General features: G+C 38.0%; 1 protein-coding gene across 2 annotated transcripts in view; it reads right to left on the bottom strand.

The window, feature by feature from the left end:
* The window catches only part of hmcn1 (hemicentin 1), a 312,600-nt gene that overhangs the window by 40,695 nt on the left and 251,569 nt on the right, over window positions 1-20,336 (bottom strand). For both annotated transcript variants that reach the window (XM_062980741.1, XM_062980742.1), the window contains exons 67-82: window positions 19,126-19,223; window positions 18,304-18,582; window positions 17,723-17,919; window positions 17,491-17,572; window positions 16,201-16,337; window positions 15,730-15,871; window positions 13,444-13,588; window positions 12,499-12,626; window positions 11,218-11,374; window positions 10,290-10,411; window positions 9,011-9,175; window positions 8,046-8,153; window positions 7,491-7,628; window positions 7,102-7,236; window positions 2,474-2,743; window positions 1,231-1,421 (exon numbers count right to left, since the gene is read on the bottom strand). In XM_062980741.1, coding sequence (XP_062836811.1) covers window positions 1,231-1,421; window positions 2,474-2,743; window positions 7,102-7,236; window positions 7,491-7,628; window positions 8,046-8,153; window positions 9,011-9,175; window positions 10,290-10,411; window positions 11,218-11,374; window positions 12,499-12,626; window positions 13,444-13,588; window positions 15,730-15,871; window positions 16,201-16,337; window positions 17,491-17,572; window positions 17,723-17,919; window positions 18,304-18,582; window positions 19,126-19,223 — 2,494 coding nt within the window. The remainder of the gene's footprint in view (window positions 1-1,230; window positions 1,422-2,473; window positions 2,744-7,101; window positions 7,237-7,490; window positions 7,629-8,045; window positions 8,154-9,010; window positions 9,176-10,289; window positions 10,412-11,217; window positions 11,375-12,498; window positions 12,627-13,443; window positions 13,589-15,729; window positions 15,872-16,200; window positions 16,338-17,490; window positions 17,573-17,722; window positions 17,920-18,303; window positions 18,583-19,125; window positions 19,224-20,336) is intronic.

Raw genomic sequence — 20,336 nt, 5'->3', positions numbered from 1 at the left:
ACATGTTGTACACAATAAATATTTTAGGTTCAAGTGAAGAAAATATTTAGCATTGTTTGTTCTAATATGGTTTAATAAAAATATGATTTTGTTTCCAGAAATAACCAAATTTTTCACTAATCCAAAAATATTAGAAAGACATTTTCCACAGTGATAGAGCTTTAGACTGCTGCTATGGAAAGACACAACACAACAAATCTTTTTTATCACCTCCAAAAAAGCTTTTCAGTGTTTTAAAATCAAATAAAATAGATAACAGTCACAATACATCAAAAACAGGTATATGGAATCCAGATAAGAGGACCAACTAACTCAGAGGTGAGTAACTCATAACCCAGATAATGTTGGACTACAGCACCCATCAGCCAAGCCAGCATGGATAATGGTGATGAATCATGGTAGTTACATTTCATTTCTACCCAAAACATATGACAGCAAAAGTCACGATGGGAAAATAAAATATCGTACTACATTATACTGTAAGAGGGTGAGTTGGAGAGAAAACCTCCTAGGTGATACATGTTCTGTATGTCAAGGAAGGCGAAATGTGATTCTAGGTCACAGATATAGCCCAATTCCCCCAGAACCCATTGAAACCTATGCAAGGTGCCTACCTAGGCACCTTTGAAGATGATAATTCGGTATTTAAATTTAATTCTGTCCTTTCTGTTTTAGGACTTTGTAAAAAAAACTGATTGCTGGTCACTTCTTTTTTCTAACAAGAAGTTTTTTTACCCATAGAGGCTGGTGTGGTGTGGTGGTGGAACAGACTTACTACTGGAGGGTCATGTTGTTTTAACTTCTGTTTTATCATCTTCTTGTGTTTTAAACTGTATATATTGTTAATGTATTTGCACTGTTACTTTTGTAACATTGTGAGCCGCCCCGAGTCCCCACGGGGAGATGGTGGCGGGGTATAAATAAAGTTTTGTTGTTGTTGTTGTTGTTGTTGTTGTTGTTGTTGTTGTTGTTAGATTAAACAGGAGGGATTATAAAGAATCGGGACATAGCTTGCCAAGGCCTCTAGACTTTCAGAGGTTGCCCAATTCTATTTTATATATATTATGTGGGTATATAGAACATGTTTTGGAAAACACATTTTCCAATCAGACTCTTTTAGCTCTATTTACATCAGCATTTAAATCAATGTGTAACTTCTGTGCATGGCTAAGAGGAAAAAGGCCAGTTCCTCCTGTCCATCTCAAGCATGTTGATTTGACCAACACTTACCACCACATTGTCCACATTGAGATCTCCATATGGCTCTGATACATGTCTTCTCATCGTGTTAGTTAAAAGAATGCCATTTTTCTTCCAGTTCATAGATGGTGTTGGAATTCCATCAGCAACACATGATAGCTGTATTTGTGAATTTTCAACAGCTGTGTAGTGATCCTGCATGCTGCGTATTTTAGGTGGGACTGCATGTATTTGAAAATATTTTAAAATATATTGAAATATTTAAAATATATAAATTGTTTTTCAAGAACACAATTATTTATATATGCTCTTTGGCCTCTACAAAGTTGGATGGCAAACTCCGTAACTATGTGCACCCCAATAATAAAATGTATGCCAATGGAAAGACATTAAACACCATATTTATACAATAGATAACTCAGAAAGCTTGACCCGTTTATTTTGGACATCCAGAACAGAAATGAGATGGTATAATTCTACCAACATATGAGAGAAGCTGCCATAACTGTAAGAGGATGTTTAGTATAAACTAGATAATCTGTGAACTAGGTACCTCATCACATGGAGGTTCAGAAGCCCGGGGATAACAGAGGGCAGCTGGGGAAACCATGGGGCAGTGCCCAGCTTCATCCCCTTACCATGGTTGGTCACCAGCTGCCACCCCATGTTTCCCTGCTATCCCTGGCTTCCTCTCATGCTGCTTCTGGCTTCTTCAATGAGGAGATGAGCAGCCACCCATCTCCTCAGGGCTCCCTCTGAGCACACTGCTGGCACACTTCCAGGATGGAGCCCAACTGAGCCCAGCCAGAAGTAGCCCTGTGTCATATAATGGGCTTCAGCGGACTCCATCCTGGCAGTATGCTGGCAGCGCACTAGGATGGGAAAAAAGCAATCTGATGAGGAGGTTAAAATATGATTGCCAGAAGTCACTCAGAAATTAAGCTTAACAGTTGTGTTTAGTTGATCAATGTGTGAATTTCAGATATTGCAACCCATGCATTTCTCAGTTCTCATTGCCTCATTAAGCTGGCTAAACCATCACGCTGCAGTGGCAGCAGAGGAAAAATCTACAAAATTTTCCTGTTGTGCAATGTGTAAGATAATGAATCGCTATTAGTATGTAATTTATATTACATGAGCTGAGCTCAGAAAAAAATGACTCAAAGAACAGAAAACATCTCTATGTGTATATTTATAGCCCAAATTTGATCATCATTCTAGTTTCCACTATGTTTAACATGTCAGTTTGTTCCTCAATTCTACTTTAACTTACCAAGGACAATGAGTTCCATACTGTAGCTACTCGATCCAGCCGCATTGGTAGCAGTACATGTATAACGTCCACTGTCATTAGGCTGAGCAAATGTGATCTGCAAAGACCCTGTGCTAAGGATTCGCTGCCTTATTGACTCTGCGACCTGCTGTCCATCTTTATGCCATGCAATTTCAGGTACAGGGTAACCTGTTGCTTCACACAACAGAGTGGCAGGTTTATCCATAACAACCACATATTCTTCAGGATGAAGCTTAACAGATGGAGGGACTGGAAGAAATAATAAAAATGTTTCACTCAACAAGAATGTAAGATTATGGGACAACACTTCTTGGATTTCACAGCCTTCTACTTCATAAAGACCCCTCTGGCTTGGGAATTCTGTAGTGTAGTATTATATGTTTTTAATTTCACTTCTTTTTATTTCTTCAAGTTGTTCTAATTAATTGAATTTTATATTCCATTTTCTCATTGTGGGAACTTTCCTAAGGAGATTTTGTTTCAGAAATGCAATACAAGGTGTTTGAAAAAAGAACTCCTTAGTTTTAAGTATCAATACATTAAAACTAGGGAGTTCTTTTTCAAACATCCTGTATAGAAACATTTTTATTAATTTCTTTTCTTTTCTTTCTCTTAGCCAGGCTCTAATGAATTCTGAATTATTTGAATTCAATTTTTCTGCTTCTTGGCTGGGGGTTGGACTGGATGGCCCACGCAATCTCTTCCAACTGTATGATTCGATGATTTTAATGATGTTCTATTATTCTCATGATATTTCCTTGGGGAAGACTACTGAAAAATTCTTTATTCTTTGAAGAGAAGATACATACCATATACACTTATGTGGATATATATATATATAAAATGACAAAATTTGACCCAAAAACTTATTCACAGGTCAGAGGTTGATGTTGGCTCAATGAGCACTATGCTCTAAACTAGAGGTTCTCAAGCTTTTTTGTTAGGTTTTACAATGTATTGAGTATATGAGGAATCATTTGGGGAATGTGTTTGGGCTTACTCCAGGTGATTATTAATGATGCAATCCTGAGTTTGGGTTGGGTCAATTAGTTGGTAACCAATCAATGATTACTATGTGTAATTATATTGTATATAAGGAACCATGTTCAGTGTATTCCCCCCCCCCTTCCTCCTTTTTTGTTGTGAAGTCTATATGCAATTAAACCTGTCTACTAGGACAAGATACTGCGTTCTGTGGTGAGTCTGTAATATCATCTAGACTAGGGGAAAGACAGTAGTCAAAACTGACAATGGCCGGGCATGTGCTCAAGTGTCTACTGTGGAAGCAGACTGGAAGACTGAAAGTACTGAGCAGGTGTAAGCTACTGGAAGGCGCTGAGACTGTGCAAGTATAAAGTTAAATCTTAACATTTTTGTGGTGGATCCCATTTTGAAGCAAAAGTTTCTAGTGGAGCCCAAAGAAATGTTTATATATTATATATTATATATAACATACTAGCTGTGCCCGGCCACGCGTTGCTGTGGCGAAATATGGTGGTATGGGAAATAAAGTATTGAGGAATTGGTGGTAGTTAAGGTCAAGGGTAAAGGTTTTCCCCAGAGATTAAGTCCAGTCGTGTCTTACTCTGGAGGTTGGTGCTCATCTCCATTTCTAAGCCGAAGAGCCGGCGTTGTCTGTAGACTCCTCCAAGGTCATGTGGGATGACTACATGGAGTGGCGTTACCTTCCCGCCAGAGCAGTACCTATTGATGCACTCACATTTGCATGTTTTCGAACTTCTGGGTTGGCAGAAGCTGGGGCTAACAGTGGGGGCTCTCTCCGCTCCCCCAATTCAAACCTGTGGCCTTTCGGTCCAGAAGTTCAGCAGCTCAGCGCTTTAACACGCTGCGCCATCAGGGGATATTATTTCCTAAAGGTTGTGAATATACAATATTTCTGAATGGTTTTTTTTGTTTGTTGGAGGCAAGTATGAATGCTGCAATTAGGAAAAATGATTAGGATGTAATGGCCTTGCAGCTTTAAAGCCTGGCTGTTTCCTCCCTGAGTGAATTTTTTGTTGGGAGGTGTTAGCTGGCCCTGATTGTTTCCTGTCTGGAATTCCCTTGTTTTCAGAGTGGTGTTGTTTGCGCTATTTTATGTGCTTCTACTGTCTGTGGCCCTGAGAAAACAGAGGATTTTCCAGACTTTGATGATGGGAATACTTTGTTGGGAGGTGTTAGCTGGCCCTGATTGTTTCCTGTCTGGAATTCCCTTGGTTTCAGAGTGGTGTTGTTTGCGATATTTTATGTGTTTCTACTGTCTGTGGCCCTGAGAAAACAGAGGATTTGCCAGACTTTGATGATGGGAATACTTTGTTGGGAGGTGTTAGCTGGCCCTGATTGTTTCCTGTGTGGAATTCCCCTGTTTATTTACTGTCCTGGTTTTAGAGATTATATTGTTCTGCATTATTCTATCCCAGTAATTATTTCACATTAAAGAAGAATCTCACTTATCCAACATTCGCTTATACAATGTTCTGGATTATCCAACGCAGTCTGCCTTTTCATAATCAATGTTTTTGTAGTCAGTGTTTTAAATTCATTGTGATATTTTAGTGGTAAATTTGTAAATACAGTACAGTAGAGTCTCACTTATCCAACATAAACGGGCCGGCAGAACGTTGGATAAGCGAATATGTTGGATAATGAGGAATTAAGGATAACCCTATTAAACATCAAATTAAGTTATGATTTTACAAATGAAGCACCAAAACATCATGTTAGACAACAAATTTGTCAAAAAAAGTAGTTCAGTACACAGTAATGCTATATAGTAATTACTGTATTTATGAATTTAGCACCAAAATATCACGATATATTGAAAACATTGACTACAAAAATGCATTGGATAATCCAGAACGTTGGATAAGTGAGTATTGGATAAGTGAGACTCTACTGTAAATACTACATAGCATTACTGCGCATGGAACTACTTTTTCTGTCAAATTTGTTGTATAATATGATGTTTTGGTGCTTAATTTGTATAACGATTACCTAATTTGATGTTTAATTGGCTTTTCCTGAATCCCTTCTTATTATCCAACATATTCACTTATCCTGCCGGCCTGTTTATGTTGGATAAGTGAGACTCTACTGTATATTTCTAATCTTATATTATCTGCTCAGAACTGGATTATCTGAGGCCCCTTCTTCACAGCTGTATAAAATGCACACTGAAGTGGATTATATGGTAGTGTGGAGTCAAGATAATCCAGTGCAAAGCAGATAATATAAGATTATAAATGGGTTATATAGCTGTGTGGAAGGGCCTTGAGTCTACACTGCCATATAATCCAGTGCAAATTAGATAATCTGTGGAAGAAGTCTAAGTGAGGCCTAAATCTGCCTGTCCCCTAACTGAAACCTGGCTGTCCCTTGGTTGCTAGGCAACCAAGTGGGCAGAGATTAGCCCTCTAAACTGGCAGCAATTGGATAAAAGCAATTATTCCTCTCTCTCTAATTAGGACTTTATTTTTCTTTTCTTTTTGTTGTATCAACCTTGAGGCGTGGATGATGGGTTGTGTTGTCAAATTTTGAGGTTGGGGGGCCTGTACTTTTGTTGTTTTGTGAATTGCCGTGATGCCATCACTCTTTTATATATATAGATATATATCAGGCACAGGCAGGAGCAGCACCCCTACCCCGGACATCCCCTTTCTAGGTCCCTGCTGTGTGTGGAGTCTCAGGGAATGCTTGGATCTCAAGGAAGGAGGAAGAAGAGGGAAGCAGCATGGTGGCAGAACTGTGCACCCTTGGAATGGGAGGAGGCAGAGGAATGAGGAGGAAGAGGGAAGTGCAGAGCCCCTCAGTATGCTTTGCAGAGCCCCAAGGTCTGACTGCATATGCCTTCGAAGACTTAAACAGTAAGCCCCTATTAAAAATGGCTGCTCCACTTTGCCCCAAGTGCCCAAAACAATGGGGTACACAGCTATTAAAATGACCACCAATACTACTATTCACCAGAAGTGCCACATCGTTTAGGCTTCCCCATATTGCAAAAGAAAAAGAGGGTGAGGTAGGATGGAAAGAAGATGGGATATCTTTTTTGCTTCCCTCCTCCTCCCTTTTTAAGCTATATTCTCATTATTTTTCTTCATTTATCTAACATTTGTATTTGTAGAGAATGTAGACATTTTTAAGATGAACAATGCAATTTACACCTTTCATTACATTGCAACCCTTCAAATAAACCGATCTTATCCTTCCCTTTACCTCTTCTTAAGCATGCATTTTTAAAAAGGAGAGTACAACATTTGTGTGTTATATATCCCTAGGTTTTTACCCTCACCTGATCCACAGGTCATTGCAAAATCCATGATTTTGGTCCCAAATCTACCCTTGACTTATACATAAGGTCACCTTATACACAATTATATACAATAATATCTGGCAAAGGTCTAGCAATGTACTGAATATTTTCTAAGGCAATATCAGTTTTAAACAGGACATAACACCAGTTGTTACTTCTCACTTAGAAACGGCCCACTGGATTAATGGAATTCACACATCTGATGACTATTCAAGTTTCCACTGGTTCAGTATCCCTACCTGAGTAAGGCCTAACAACTGGATTTGGCTTAGGTTTATAGTTCACATATAAAACTTACCTTGAATTTTTAGTTTGACCTTTCCTACAGCAGTGCCTGCTGGGTTCTGAGCAACACATATGTATGTTCCGGCATCTTCAGCAGCAGCTTTTGCAATTTGCAGACTACCACTCGGAAGAACTGTGTATCTGTTCCCTAAAACACATGCACACCTTATATAACCTAAGTCACAAGTATAGTGAAACAAAGTAAGGCTTATTAAAAGTGAGACGAATTTTACAAGGAAAGGTTGAAGGAACTGTTAAAGATACAGGAAAGAGGTTTATGTTGACGTTATTCAGATATCTAAAAAGATATGGGGAGGCATTTGTGTACCTTGTGGACTAGGAATGTGAAAGACAAAGTAATGCAGTTAAATTCTGGAAATAGCATATAATGAATCAAGATACCTGTGGTGATAACACTGACCCCGTCCTTCTGCCATGTTATTACGGGACGAGGTGTGCCTACTGCTTCACATGGTAAGAGAACTGCATTGTTGAGAATAACATCAAGTGTGCCAGGCTGGAGTTGGATAGTGGGTGGTTCTAAGAGACAAATGAGCACAAAAGGAAAGCTTATCTACCAAACTGGTTAAACAAATATACATTTATATAACCTTCCAGGGGAGACCTTCTCACTGGAGTTCACAAATTATTAAAATATAAACAATATTAAATTGTAAAAAAACTAGGCATCAGGCAAGGGGCCAACTGAAATTCTAAACCAACATAGATTTTTATGCAGGAAGAGTTATCCTTATTCAGAAGAACCATCATTTAAAACCACAATCAGGAAGAACCCTCCATTATTGTACCTCTGGAATTTTCTTAATATGTAGGTGGTAATACTTCCAGCAGGGTTTTGCCACTTGGACATTTTCAGTATGAATTCAGCCCTTAAATTCATGATGGTGAGAAAATCCCCCCTCAGTTGGATGAGAAATATACAAGTTCCCACCTCACCCTGAACATGAAGCATGACATGTCTATGGGCAGAGCCAGCAGAATTGTGTGCAGTACAGGTGTACTTTCCTGCATGGTCTAGCTGAGCAGCCATTATTTCAATAACACCTAAAGGAAGAAGAAGGAAACTTTTATCAGTTATGATCAGATTCCACTTCCAACTCCTGGGCAACTGAAATGTCATTTCTCCCAATTTCCTATAAATAAATGTATAAAAAGTTAGGAACTTCCTCAGCAAAAGCTGCACTGACATCTAAAGAGCTGATGGAAATATACCTTTATAGAAAAGTTCCATCTGTTTCAGCCTTTTATGAAAATGTCAAGTGAAATAAAAATGTATTTTTCCTTCCTTTATTTTTCACAGATAATAACTTTAAAGATGGAGAGAATGTAGAACTACTTAAAAAACAAGATAAGAGATTTATACAGTGGAGGTGCTGAATGGGGGAGGATGGCAGGAAAGCAACACATATGTACAAAGAAATGGAGACATATGCAATTTCATTTTCATTTTCTCCTCAGGCTGTGAAAAATGAGTCTATGGTCAGAGCAACGGAATACTTGCATATCCAATTGTCTGGCTATTATTTTTTCTCCTCACATGAGTTAGCATAAATAAAAGTGTTTAATCCTTCACCCTACCCAACAACATGTCTTTTCAATATCCAGTCACACATTTTTCTCATAGCAGAATTCTAGACCTCTGCCTTCTTCATTAACATGATTGTGAAACCTGAACTGGAAGAAGGGTGTTAGGAGAGGAAGTACCATAGCAAGCAGAGAAGGAATATTAGACTCAAGAAGGGTTGAGCCAATATATAGCTGTAGCCAACTGTTCTATCTCAGAAAAAATGATGGCACCATTTAAGGTAACAAGAACAAATGGGCATGCATCTCTCCCTTTCACATTAATATTATATTCCAAAAATATATACAAAATCATTATAACCCAAAGTCACTGTAACCTGAAGACAGAATTCTGTAGCCATTTCCTCGAGGAAGAAGCCTAATTCCATTTTTGGCCCAGTGGATGGTTGGCATAGGAACACCTGATGCAGTGCAGGGGATCACCACTGGAGACAGTTTGGTTACCAAAATATCTGTAGCTTCATCAGCTAAGGATGGTGGCACTAAGAAAAAGAAAGATACTGATAGAAGTACTGATCATTTATACTGCTATTACATTGCTTGAATGAATTACAATAAAGGATCAGAAGAACCAGAACCAATTAAGGACACATAGCTATCTAGTTATCATGCCAACATAAATAAGCTGAGTTTAGAGAAGTAGATCTGTCCTATCGGAATCAGCATCGAAATCATTTGCTGTTGTATGGGAATCCCATACACACACACACACACACACAACAAAATTAATAAAATCCAATGACAAAGCTTCTCCAAAAAAGAAACACATTGAAATATCAAAGGAAAGCAAAAAAAAATTCAAATCATCTGTGAATTTCACTGATTCATTGAATATACTCTGTTTAATGTTTCCTATCAGATTCTGAAAAGAATGAGAAAACGGTCCTGGGATTATCCAACAGTTTGAGAATGGATACCTAATCATGTTGCTGTGAGCTGAATAATAAATTTGTTTGTTTATTGTGTCGAGTATTTACATGCCAGCCTTCAGCCAGAAAGATTCCCAAGTGGCTCTCATCCCTAACATTGCTGCCAGTCTGAACAGAAACAGAAGGAAGTCTTGTGAAATAAGACATCCTAACAGTTTCCCAACTGGTGGCTATAGAATTATCTGAATGGCTGAATGGCTAAATAATAACCTGTATATAGATTGGAGTGAGCAATGTTTCCCCAGATGTTGTTCTAATCAACTCTCAATTGTGAAGGATGATGGGAATGGTAGTTCAACAAATATGGAGAGCCACATATTGCATTTTGTATCTCGCCTTGAGCCATGAAGAGAGGTGGGTAATAAACAACTGTCATCATCATCATCATCATCATCATCATCATCATCATCATCATCCCTCTGGTCTGTATGTTGACAGTTGTGAAGATAAAGGAAAGAGGAGAGCCATACACATTACATTGAGTTTCCTGGAGCAAATGTTGGGTATAAAAATAATTGCTTGGCTACCTGGTTGATCAATTGCAACTTGGAGAACAGAAAGGCCCAAAGCTTAAAAGCCAACTTCTTAGCAGTGCCTAACCTCCTGTAGCTTTTAAAATCCAATAAATGTACATTCTAAATAACATTGATGAAAACTTTTTATATACCTTGCACGGTGAGGGCAATTGCTCTTTGATCCTCGCCTGCTTCATTGGATACTGTGCACTCATAGAGTCCAGCATCATCAACTGTGGGAGAAATGATTATAAGTGATCCTGAAGACAAATGCCTGTGGAAAGATGCTATTGTTAGTGAAGTTGTTGCCATAAGGAATACAATCTAAATATTGCTTTGTTTGTATGATTTGATTCCCACCTTTCTTCCAATATGGAATTCATTTGACAGTCATTTTATATTGAGCCCCTTACTGAAACTCAACTAAGAGAAAGAGCTGTAGGTTCCCAGACTTGGAATCAATCATCTCTAGTTCAGATTTCTGCCTTGGGGTCAAAGTTATCACCTCTCTTAGCAAACCCAAATTCTGTATCTTGCTCAAAATTAATCTGGATTTGGCCCTGCATGATACTATTTTGTCATTCCCAGCCATCTGACTTGCCTGTAATAAGTCACAGTAGAAGTGAGTACAAACAGTGTGGAAATTGAGAGATGAAGTGTGATGTGATGATAACACTGACTTTCGGTTGAATATTAACTCTTCTCCCAATTCTGAATTAGGTCAAAATAGAGTATGGAATGATCTCAACATCAGCTGATACATTACATTATTTCTGGATTGGATGAAGAAGGGGTTTACTGCAGCAGACACCTTTTTCTTACCAAAATATCTCCAATACATTTTTCAGAGTTTCATTAAAATTACCCCCAAAAAAGAAGCTTTTCCCCATTTCATCTACCTAGATAAGGGATTAAGAGACATACTCTTTTGGGCCACAAAAACAGATTTATCCTTTGCATTGACTGAGATACAAGTAATCCATTTTCAAATAAAATTAATGAACAAACTAAGTTCCCACTGTCAAATTACAGCCTTTATAGTTTTGAAAAAAATAAATTGGTAAAAACAGCATATTTCACCTGAATGAATTCTGATTCTGATCCACATTAAGGTGACGTCCGTTTTTCTTCCAGATGATTGTGGGTTTAGGGATTCCTGTTGTTTCACATAGCAGAGTTGTCTGGACATTAACAGTCACTGTAATGTTGTTGGGTCCAGGAGCAATTGATGGTGGAACTAAATTTTAAAAGACATAAGCAACAAATATTCATGATACATTTGAGATTTGAAATATACATAAGTAGGAAAAACAATAGGAAAAACAGCTATCTCAGCAAGTCAAATAATCAGAACAATTGAAAGTCAAAAGTCAAATCCAACTGTGACTCTATAGAACCACTACATGGTACACTAATGGTAAATCAACATATACATTATACTTATTCAGTGGGCCTACTCAACCCGCAACTGATTTTAAGTTAAAGTATTAGGGAACATACATATTCTATTTACTATAGCTCTAAAATAATTTGAATACCAGTAGCATCCCAAATGTGTAAACGTATCGCCATATAACTCATATAACCCATGTTTATTGCTACTAAATATTAAAAACAATGTATGGTATTAGATTCTGGGCACTAAAGAAAGCTGGCAGGAAATAAATCAACTTTGCAAATGTGGTGCTGGAGAAGAGTTCATCAGATACTACCCTGTTTCCCCGAAAATAAGACATCCCCAGAAAATAAGACCTAGTAGAGATTTTGCTGAATTGCTAAATATAAGACCTCCCCCGAAAGTAAGACCTAGCAAAGTCTTTGTTTGGAAGCATGACCGCCAAACAGAACACCAGAGCATGCGGGATTGGTAAATGTACATATCATAGAGTCTTGTACATGGAAATAATGGTAATAACAAGAAATTCTTGATAGGAGTCACAGTTTGGTTATGCTGGTTTGTGATAACAACTACTGTACAGTATATAATGTTCATTTTTTTTGTTCAACAATAAATGTGAATTCTTCTTCATGGAAAAATAAGACATCCCCTGAAAATAAGACCTAGCGCATCTTTGGGAGCAAGGATTAATATAAGACACTGTCTTATTTTCAGGGAAACACGGTATGGACTCACCAAAAGGCAAAGAAATGTGTCCAAGAATGAATCAAGCTTGAGCTCTTATGAGATGCCTAAAGGATTAAAATGAGGCTATCCTACATGGACATACCATAAGAAGATATTACTCATAAGAAAAGATGCTAATGCTCCATAAGTGGAAGATAACAGAAAATGAAGAAGTCTGTGTAAGATTGAGTAATCCAATCAAGGAAATGTTTTCATGTGAAACAATAGAAACCTACCATGGACATGGAAATCAATTCGCTTGCGCTCAGTGCCAGCAACATTGCTTGCCATACAAAGATAGCGACCAGTGTCAGTCAAATGTGCTGAATCTATATGAAGGGATCCATTGTTCAACACTGAATATCTACAAAAAAGATATAGAAGATTTAAAACATAGCTGTGATTTCTCTTTGGCTAAATAAACTAAAAGGAAGTGGCAGGCTCATTTTCCAGAAAATGATTGTCCCAAATAGTAACTACTATGTTTGTTTCATATCTTGGCTTCTAGAAAAGTTAGAACAGGGATGGAAATGTGAAGCCAGTGGGTCATATATGGCTGAACATGGCTATTTTTGAAGTGTCCCCCCTCCTTCACCCGAGCACCTCCACTTGACTTGATGGGCAATGTTTGCTGCACACACTAAAACATGTGCTAATTTTGCGCATAAAATCATTTTTTTAAAAATGTGCACTTTTCAAAGACTTTCTTATAGCAAGAAAAAGATGGGTAAAACATTTGAAAATAAAATCAGCAAATGACATTTTTTGCACAGAAACTTATTTCTATGGAAAAATATTAATTTCTGCACAGGAAAAAATGCTGTGGTCAGCACAAAACAACACGCGTAACACAAGTTCTATTTTGTAAAAATTATTGCAATTCCAAGATTATTCTTGACAGAATTTTTCAACACTCAAAAAAAGCTTTCAGACATTTTTTTTAAAAAAATAAATCAAATATTTTCCCATCCCTAGCAATGAATTTGATTCTCCCAGTGTCATAAATCAACGTTAACCTTCTAATATACACATCAAATCTTAAGTTCCTATAGTCTAATTCCCCATACATTGTTTCATTATGTAAGTTTTTCCAAAAATTGTGTTTTAACTCCAATGCTGCAAACAAAAACTAGAGTTGATACCATAGAATGCCTTTTTTCTGACTGGCAACTAATTGTTACCTGGCATTACTTCCAGCAAGAAGAGTTCCATCTTTTCTCCATGAAATTTTTGGAGCTGGCGTACCTTCTGCTACACACTCCAAAACAGCAGACATATTAATATTCACAACCACAGTCTCAGTTCCATTTTTGATTGTAGGAACAACTATAAAAAGGAAGAATCCCAGAAAGCAGTGAAAAAGTGTGAGTTACTATCTCCCATTAGATAAGGAATCTTTCTGCCATTTTACAATATTCTGGCAAACATATATGGACTCCTTTAGGCTACAGGAGGTGGTATTATGACTATATAATACACTGCTAAAAATTACACTGTCTTCAAACATCTATTTATATGTTTGCATATTGTTTAAAAGGAGAAAATATGTCAATTTTATTGCATTTTATTTTTCAGATATAGAACTAGTTTACAATACAATCAGAAAGTCTATTCTGAAGTAAGTCCTATTAATTTCAATGAAGCTTACTACATAATTTGTGGGAATTCAACTGCAGCTTCATTTTTTTCAGTGACTGGACATATTACTATTTTGCAAGCCTTTACGCTTGAACTCATCTGATATTTGGTCCAATTACAATCTTTTCATGGGACAATTTTCCCCTGAAAATTGCACTCTCTCTGCCCCATTTTCCTTTGAAAACCAGTGTACAGTGAGTTTTGAAAAAAATTGCTCTCTTGCAAGTTACTTAGAAGGAGATGTTCCTCTAAAACAAAGTGCACACTCCCTCCTCGTGCAAGGAATATTAAAAATGTTCTCATCTTCAACAATGTCCTTTAGGATGTTGAGACATTTTGTTGAAATATTTTGTCTACCATTATAAGATTTTTTTTTTGGTTCCTGCATAAGAGAAAAACGACCAGTTCCTCATGTTTTCATCATTGTTGTGCAATAAAAATGATATTTGCCAAGACCAAGAAGAGACAGCAATTTTTTGCTGACAATGTCATGTGGCGCCTGTGCAACATTAGTGAATTGTGACATTACAGAATCAAATGCACAACTCAATCTGCCTGCACAATACCAATGTGTGCATGATGCACATGTTTATCTATGAAGACATAAAAATGCTTACATGCATTTATTAGTTGCATTGGACATAACATGCACAATGCATGACATACATGCTTTGCCTCTACAGTCTTGAACTGAATGCAACTGTTCTGTATCAGAAAAATATACAAACACTTCCATAGGGAAATGCATGCATGCGTAAGACTACAAAGTTCCAACCTTCATTTTTTTGGCATGAAATACATGTTTGAAGAAGAAATAATATCTCTCCAGAAAATACAGTGCTCAAAACACCTATGATTTGCATCTTTAAATGCAAATGGAAAAGTGGACTAAACATTGCAGTTTTGCCCAGCAGGAGGGAAAAATGGACTTTTCCAATGTTTGTGAAAGAACAAAAAGGGCAACAGGGTTGTTCTGTGTTTTCTGGCCTGTATGGCCATGTTTAGAAGTATTCTCTCCTGACGTTTCACCCACATCTATGGCAGGCATCCTCAGAGGTTGTGAGAGATATACCATAGATGTGGGTGAAACATCAGAAGAGTATACTTATGGAACATGGCCATACAGCCCGGAAAACGCACAACAATCCTGTGATTCCAGCCATGAAAGCCTTTGACAACACATAAAACAGGAAATAGTTTAATGTTGCTTGAGCACATTCATGTACAAACATTTACATCCCCAGTGCTCCCTATGCACATTGCTTTTCAATGGAACATCTTACTTATTTCTGTATTTTTTTGCCCCCCAATGAGAGGAGGGGAGTACACCTTTCACACTTATATTTTAATCACCCGTGGTTGAAACAATTGCTTCAATAACATATTGTCACACAACATATGGTCACATGATAAGTAGGAACATACAGTGCAGCTCTTGCTTATGTGGTGCATTTAACTGAAGGTAGGGTATCAGATGGCCCTTCATATGAAAACTTCCCTGAATATAGAAGAGTAGCAAATTGTGGAGAAGTGACACTAGAATAGTCTCTCATACATTATGTGGGAGATATCATTTTAAATGGAGGATTATCAGACCTAAAGTCTGTCACTTATGTTCTGAAATAATATACTATATTACTCTATTTATTATATGATTTGTATTCAAGATATGGGGGAACAGCTTCAGAGTCACAAAAGTGCTTAATGCAGGTGTTGGTTCTCACAGGCAAACAGAAAGTAGAGCCTTTGAGAACAATCTATTTCTACTAGTATATATGCGGAGTAAAGTCCCAAAGAAATACCGTACAGTAGATGTAGTCTTTTCTTACCATGTACAGCCAATACAAACTCTCTTTTCATTTGGCCAGCAATATTACTTGCAACACAAGTGTAGTTTGCCTTATCACTGAGGTCAGCATTATTGATTTGCAGATATCTTCCACTAGATAAGATGCGGATTCGAGGTGTTGCCTGGCAGGAAAGATTTTAAAAGCTGATAACATTCTCAACAAGGTACAGCACCCACAACACAATAGGGAATAATATAGCTAAGATTTTCTAAGAAAGGCAAAAAAGAACATGTAAATACATGTATCACTATGTAGGTCCTTCTGGATGAACAGTCCAATATATAACGGAGTTTGCACAAGTAAAACTGAGGTGTACAAACTGGGTGAATCAGACCTACTCCTTATATCAGTATATGTCAGAGTAACAGTCAGGAACTGGTCTGGCTGGCACAATCCTCATCTTCCACGCTACATAGCTTGGGCACCTACAAAAGGCTTATGAAAAATTACCTGTAAAATCTCTCCATCTTTCAGCCATGCGATTGTAGGAGGAGGCACCGCATCTGATTTACATTCAAGTATAATCTGCCTATTCTGCAGCACACTGAGATTTTGAGGATTGCTAGAGCCAGCAATATTAGGAGGAACTGTGAGAAAAATTAAATGGATAATTAATTTTGTCAATAAATGTGTATCTTAGTTCAAAGGGAGTTTTGCAAATGTTGAATAGTCTTAGGACACTGAGCCTCAAATAAATTGCTTTTGCTGTGGCAGTTCTCAAAATGAAGGCTATGAGCAATTCCAGACTTCACGGAAATGCATGCCAAAGTGGGTTTTAAAAACCTCCCCCCAAAACCCGGGCTTTCCTGGAGGGGGGGGGAAGTGTCTAGATGCCCTCCAGGCAAAATCGGTCCTTCCGCCTCCTGGTGTGTCATTTCTACACACCAGGAGACCTGTCGGAGCAGCATAATAGTGGCCTGGTAAGTTTTTATTTTATTTTAAGGCTTTTGAATGGGGTGCTGGGGGGATACCATCATGTTTCTCTGCGCTTTTGGAAGACCAAATAAGTAATATGCCAATGGGGACTGACCCCAGGGAGTACCCAAGAGTCAGTCCCCACAGACTCCATACCCCATTAGATCCGGGCCTTGAAATGGCTGTTTGGGATTGTCTTATTGGACTGTTAGATCTTCTTCTGATGGACTTTCCCATTGACAAATGCCAATTTGTACATTGAAAATCAGCATGGTGTAGTGTTTGGGTATCGGAATAGGACTCTGGAAACCAGGGTTCAAATATCTGATCATTCATGGAAACTCACTGAGTAACTATGGGCAAGTTTCACTCTACCAGCTATAGAAGAAGACAATGGCAAACCTTGTTGAACAAACCATACTAAGAAAACCCTGTGATAGGTTTATTTTAGGATCACCATAAGTTAGAAATAACTTGAAGGCAGACAACAGTATTTGCATGCTTTCTCGTGAGATAAATGGTTTGTTTTATTTTTATGAATATTTCTGACCTTTCTAATATGTGAAATTTAAAAATGAAAGTTAAAATTTAGGTTTTGCAACTATCTTTTCAAATGTTTTCCCTCTATTTTTACCCTTTCTTCTAAAGAAACAGAAAATGGAACTTCACAAAGTGAACAAAGTTAGTTGACAAGTTCTTAAGTGTTTTCTGGGTTGTTTAACATTAGTCAACTTCAAAAAAAGATAAGAAAGGATTACAAAACTGAAACCGTATTATAGAAACATTAAGAAATATATTCTTATTTTTCCCCCAAATGAATCCTACCATGTACTCTCACTAAATATTCTTTGCCATCATCTCCTGCAGGGTTAGAAGCCAAACATGTGTATCTTCCAGTATCCTCCACCTACCGAACAAGTAAATAATTTCAGTTAAAAACAATGCTCATCCAAATTAAATTAAATTAAAAAACAAATCTGATTAAGGTTGTAAACCCATTTGACTAAAATGGGATTTTATTTAGTTGTGGATTAATTGTGGATTTTATTTCAATTACTTGAGCACTAGATATCCGAAGAATCTCGCCTCCTCTTAGAATATGAATATCATCTGTCTGAAGCAATGGCCGCCCGTCTTTCATCCATGTGATTTGCGGGACTGGAATACCATCAGATATGCAGAAGAGCTCTAGTGGGTTGTTAATCACTATCGAAATTTCTTCAGGATGACCTGATCCATTAATACGAGGAGGTTCTGGAAAAGAAGATGGCAAAAATATTCATCAAGCAAACATGTTCTGAGACATGGTAAACAGCTACAGAGAAACTATTCATAATTTTTGCTGTATGATTCAACCCTGTAATTAAACTTTAACCACTGCCACCTCTACTTAGCCAGTTGCAAATATGGAAACTGATGACCAGATATCTTGTGATGTTACTCTTCTTACACAAAAGCTAGTCATCTGCAGCTAGAAAGGCCACTGGCACTAACATTTCTATTTAGGCCAGAATATTAACAAGCCATGACTACAAAACAAATGACAACCTGTTTAGATACTCAGTTTTAGAAGACAGCTCCAGCTGGCCATGCTTCCAGGATTTTAATATTATTGAATTTGTCTTCAAAAAGCCTTACCTAGTACTTTAAGAGTAAAGTGCTTGTTGTCTTCCCCAGCTTCATTAGATGCTATACAGGTGTATCTACCTGTATCATCAGGCTCTGACTTTGCTATATGAAGACCCATCTGTTGGTTTTCCAAAGTCATACGGGAAACAAGGCTTAAAGGCTGTCCATCCTTAAGCCAAGATATCTGTGGTGCTGGTGTCCCATCAGCCAAACACACTAAAGAAGCTGGATTCCCTTGGACAACAGTTATTTCTTCAGACCCTCCACTATTGTATATGCTTGGTGGTACTGCAGAAAAACAACATGGTGGTTAGTTTTAGCAATAATTGAACACAGAGTTTTTACCACAAAGCTTTAATTGACTGAGCTGTTACTCTATAATTTGGCTGCATGACTTTTTCCAATGACTCACAGCATGAGATGGAGTTAGCAAGCATACACTTTTTACCCCTTTCCCCCCATAAGCATCTTATCCCTTGGAACCATCTCTGAGAAAAGCATTTTAGTGTTTGGTACGGGGTGTAGCAAAGGAAGCTGAAAACAAACCAGGAGGTTGCCAAAGATCAGACAGGTCCAGCATTTAGATGTTTGAAGAAGACAGAGACTCACAAGAGAATGCATGTAATATAGATATTGTTAGATGACCTAGGTGATCAGAAATACATATATATATCACACTTGCAGCACAATCCTATAGAAGTCTTTTCAAAAGAAAATCCCACTAATTTTAATAACATATACCCCAGGAAGTTGGGTATAGCATCAACACCTTCAGGAATTACCACACATAAATGAAATTAATATCACTTTATAATATGTAGAGTGTCTTACCATAGACATGAAGGCTAAAATGCTTATTGTCTACACCAGCTCTGTTGGAGGCTACACATGTGTACATGCCAACATCAGCTATCTGCATTCTTACAATTCTGAAAAAGACAAAAAAATCACAATAGGCAACACACTCTTCCAGCACTTGCATAGTGTGCATCATCTTACAGAAAACCCAATAATGCTTCTATCTAGGTTTCAGGGACCCCATGAATGCATGAAATGTAAGGAGTGGAAATATCTAATCAAGGTCTATTATAAAGTTCAATAACTTCCCAAGGTTAGAATTCTAGAGATTGTTATTGTCATATTGTTGTGTTCTTCAAATAATTTCTGATTTGTGGCAACTCTAAAGGATTTCCATTATGATATTTCTTTGGAGGGGGGTTGCCTTTGTCTTCCTCTGAGGCTGAGAGAGTATGACTTGTCCAAGATTACCTACTGGACTACTACTATGGAAACCAGGGTTCAAATGATTCTTTCCTGGGGAGATAGGGTGGTCTACAAATAAAGTGTTATTATTTTTTATTATATAAATGCCATAGAAAACCACTGGGCAACGTTGATCAGCCTGACAGCCTGAACTTCAAAACCTATTACTATCATGTTCACCAAGCAATTACATAGATTTGTACCTACTGCAAAGTCAATTAGATGCTATACAGTCTTTGCCTTTGTCCTGGATATTATGCAGGGCGCCTGACACAGAGGACCAGGAGGCATTACTGAAACCATCCATGTTGTCCTAATTCTGAATCAAACAGGCCTGGAACTGACCAATACCTGATCTACAGTCTTATCACACCATGCCATTGAAGAGTTCTAGGACTCTTCTACCCTAGTTTGCCCATGGAGCCCCACACCACCCATCAAACAACATAGCACGACTTCCAGTGGTGCTCCATTGGCGAACTGAGGTAGCAGTGTTGTGGGATGCTGCCACTGCTAACATAAAGCTGCCCTATGTTCCATAAGGAACAACAGGGATTTGGTGGAGTGGCGACACTTCCCTCGATGGAATGGGGAAGCATTAGCTGTTTCCCAGGGCACCGAGATTGCCTACTACTGCCCCACTGCCACTCAAATCATAGAATCATAGAATAGTAGAGTTGGAAGAGACCTCATGGGCCATCCAGTCCAACCCCCTGCCAAGAAGCAGGAAATCACATTCAAAGCACCCCCACTCTCTGCCAGAGGTGGCACAGAGGCTG

The sequence above is a fragment of the Anolis carolinensis genome, chromosome 4, assembly GCF_035594765.1.
Source record: "Anolis carolinensis isolate JA03-04 chromosome 4, rAnoCar3.1.pri, whole genome shotgun sequence".
NCBI classification, from domain to species: Eukaryota; Metazoa; Chordata; class Lepidosauria; order Squamata; family Dactyloidae; genus Anolis; species Anolis carolinensis.
The sequence above is the reverse complement of the archived record's forward strand: the minus strand, read 5'-3'. Positions and strand labels throughout refer to the sequence as shown.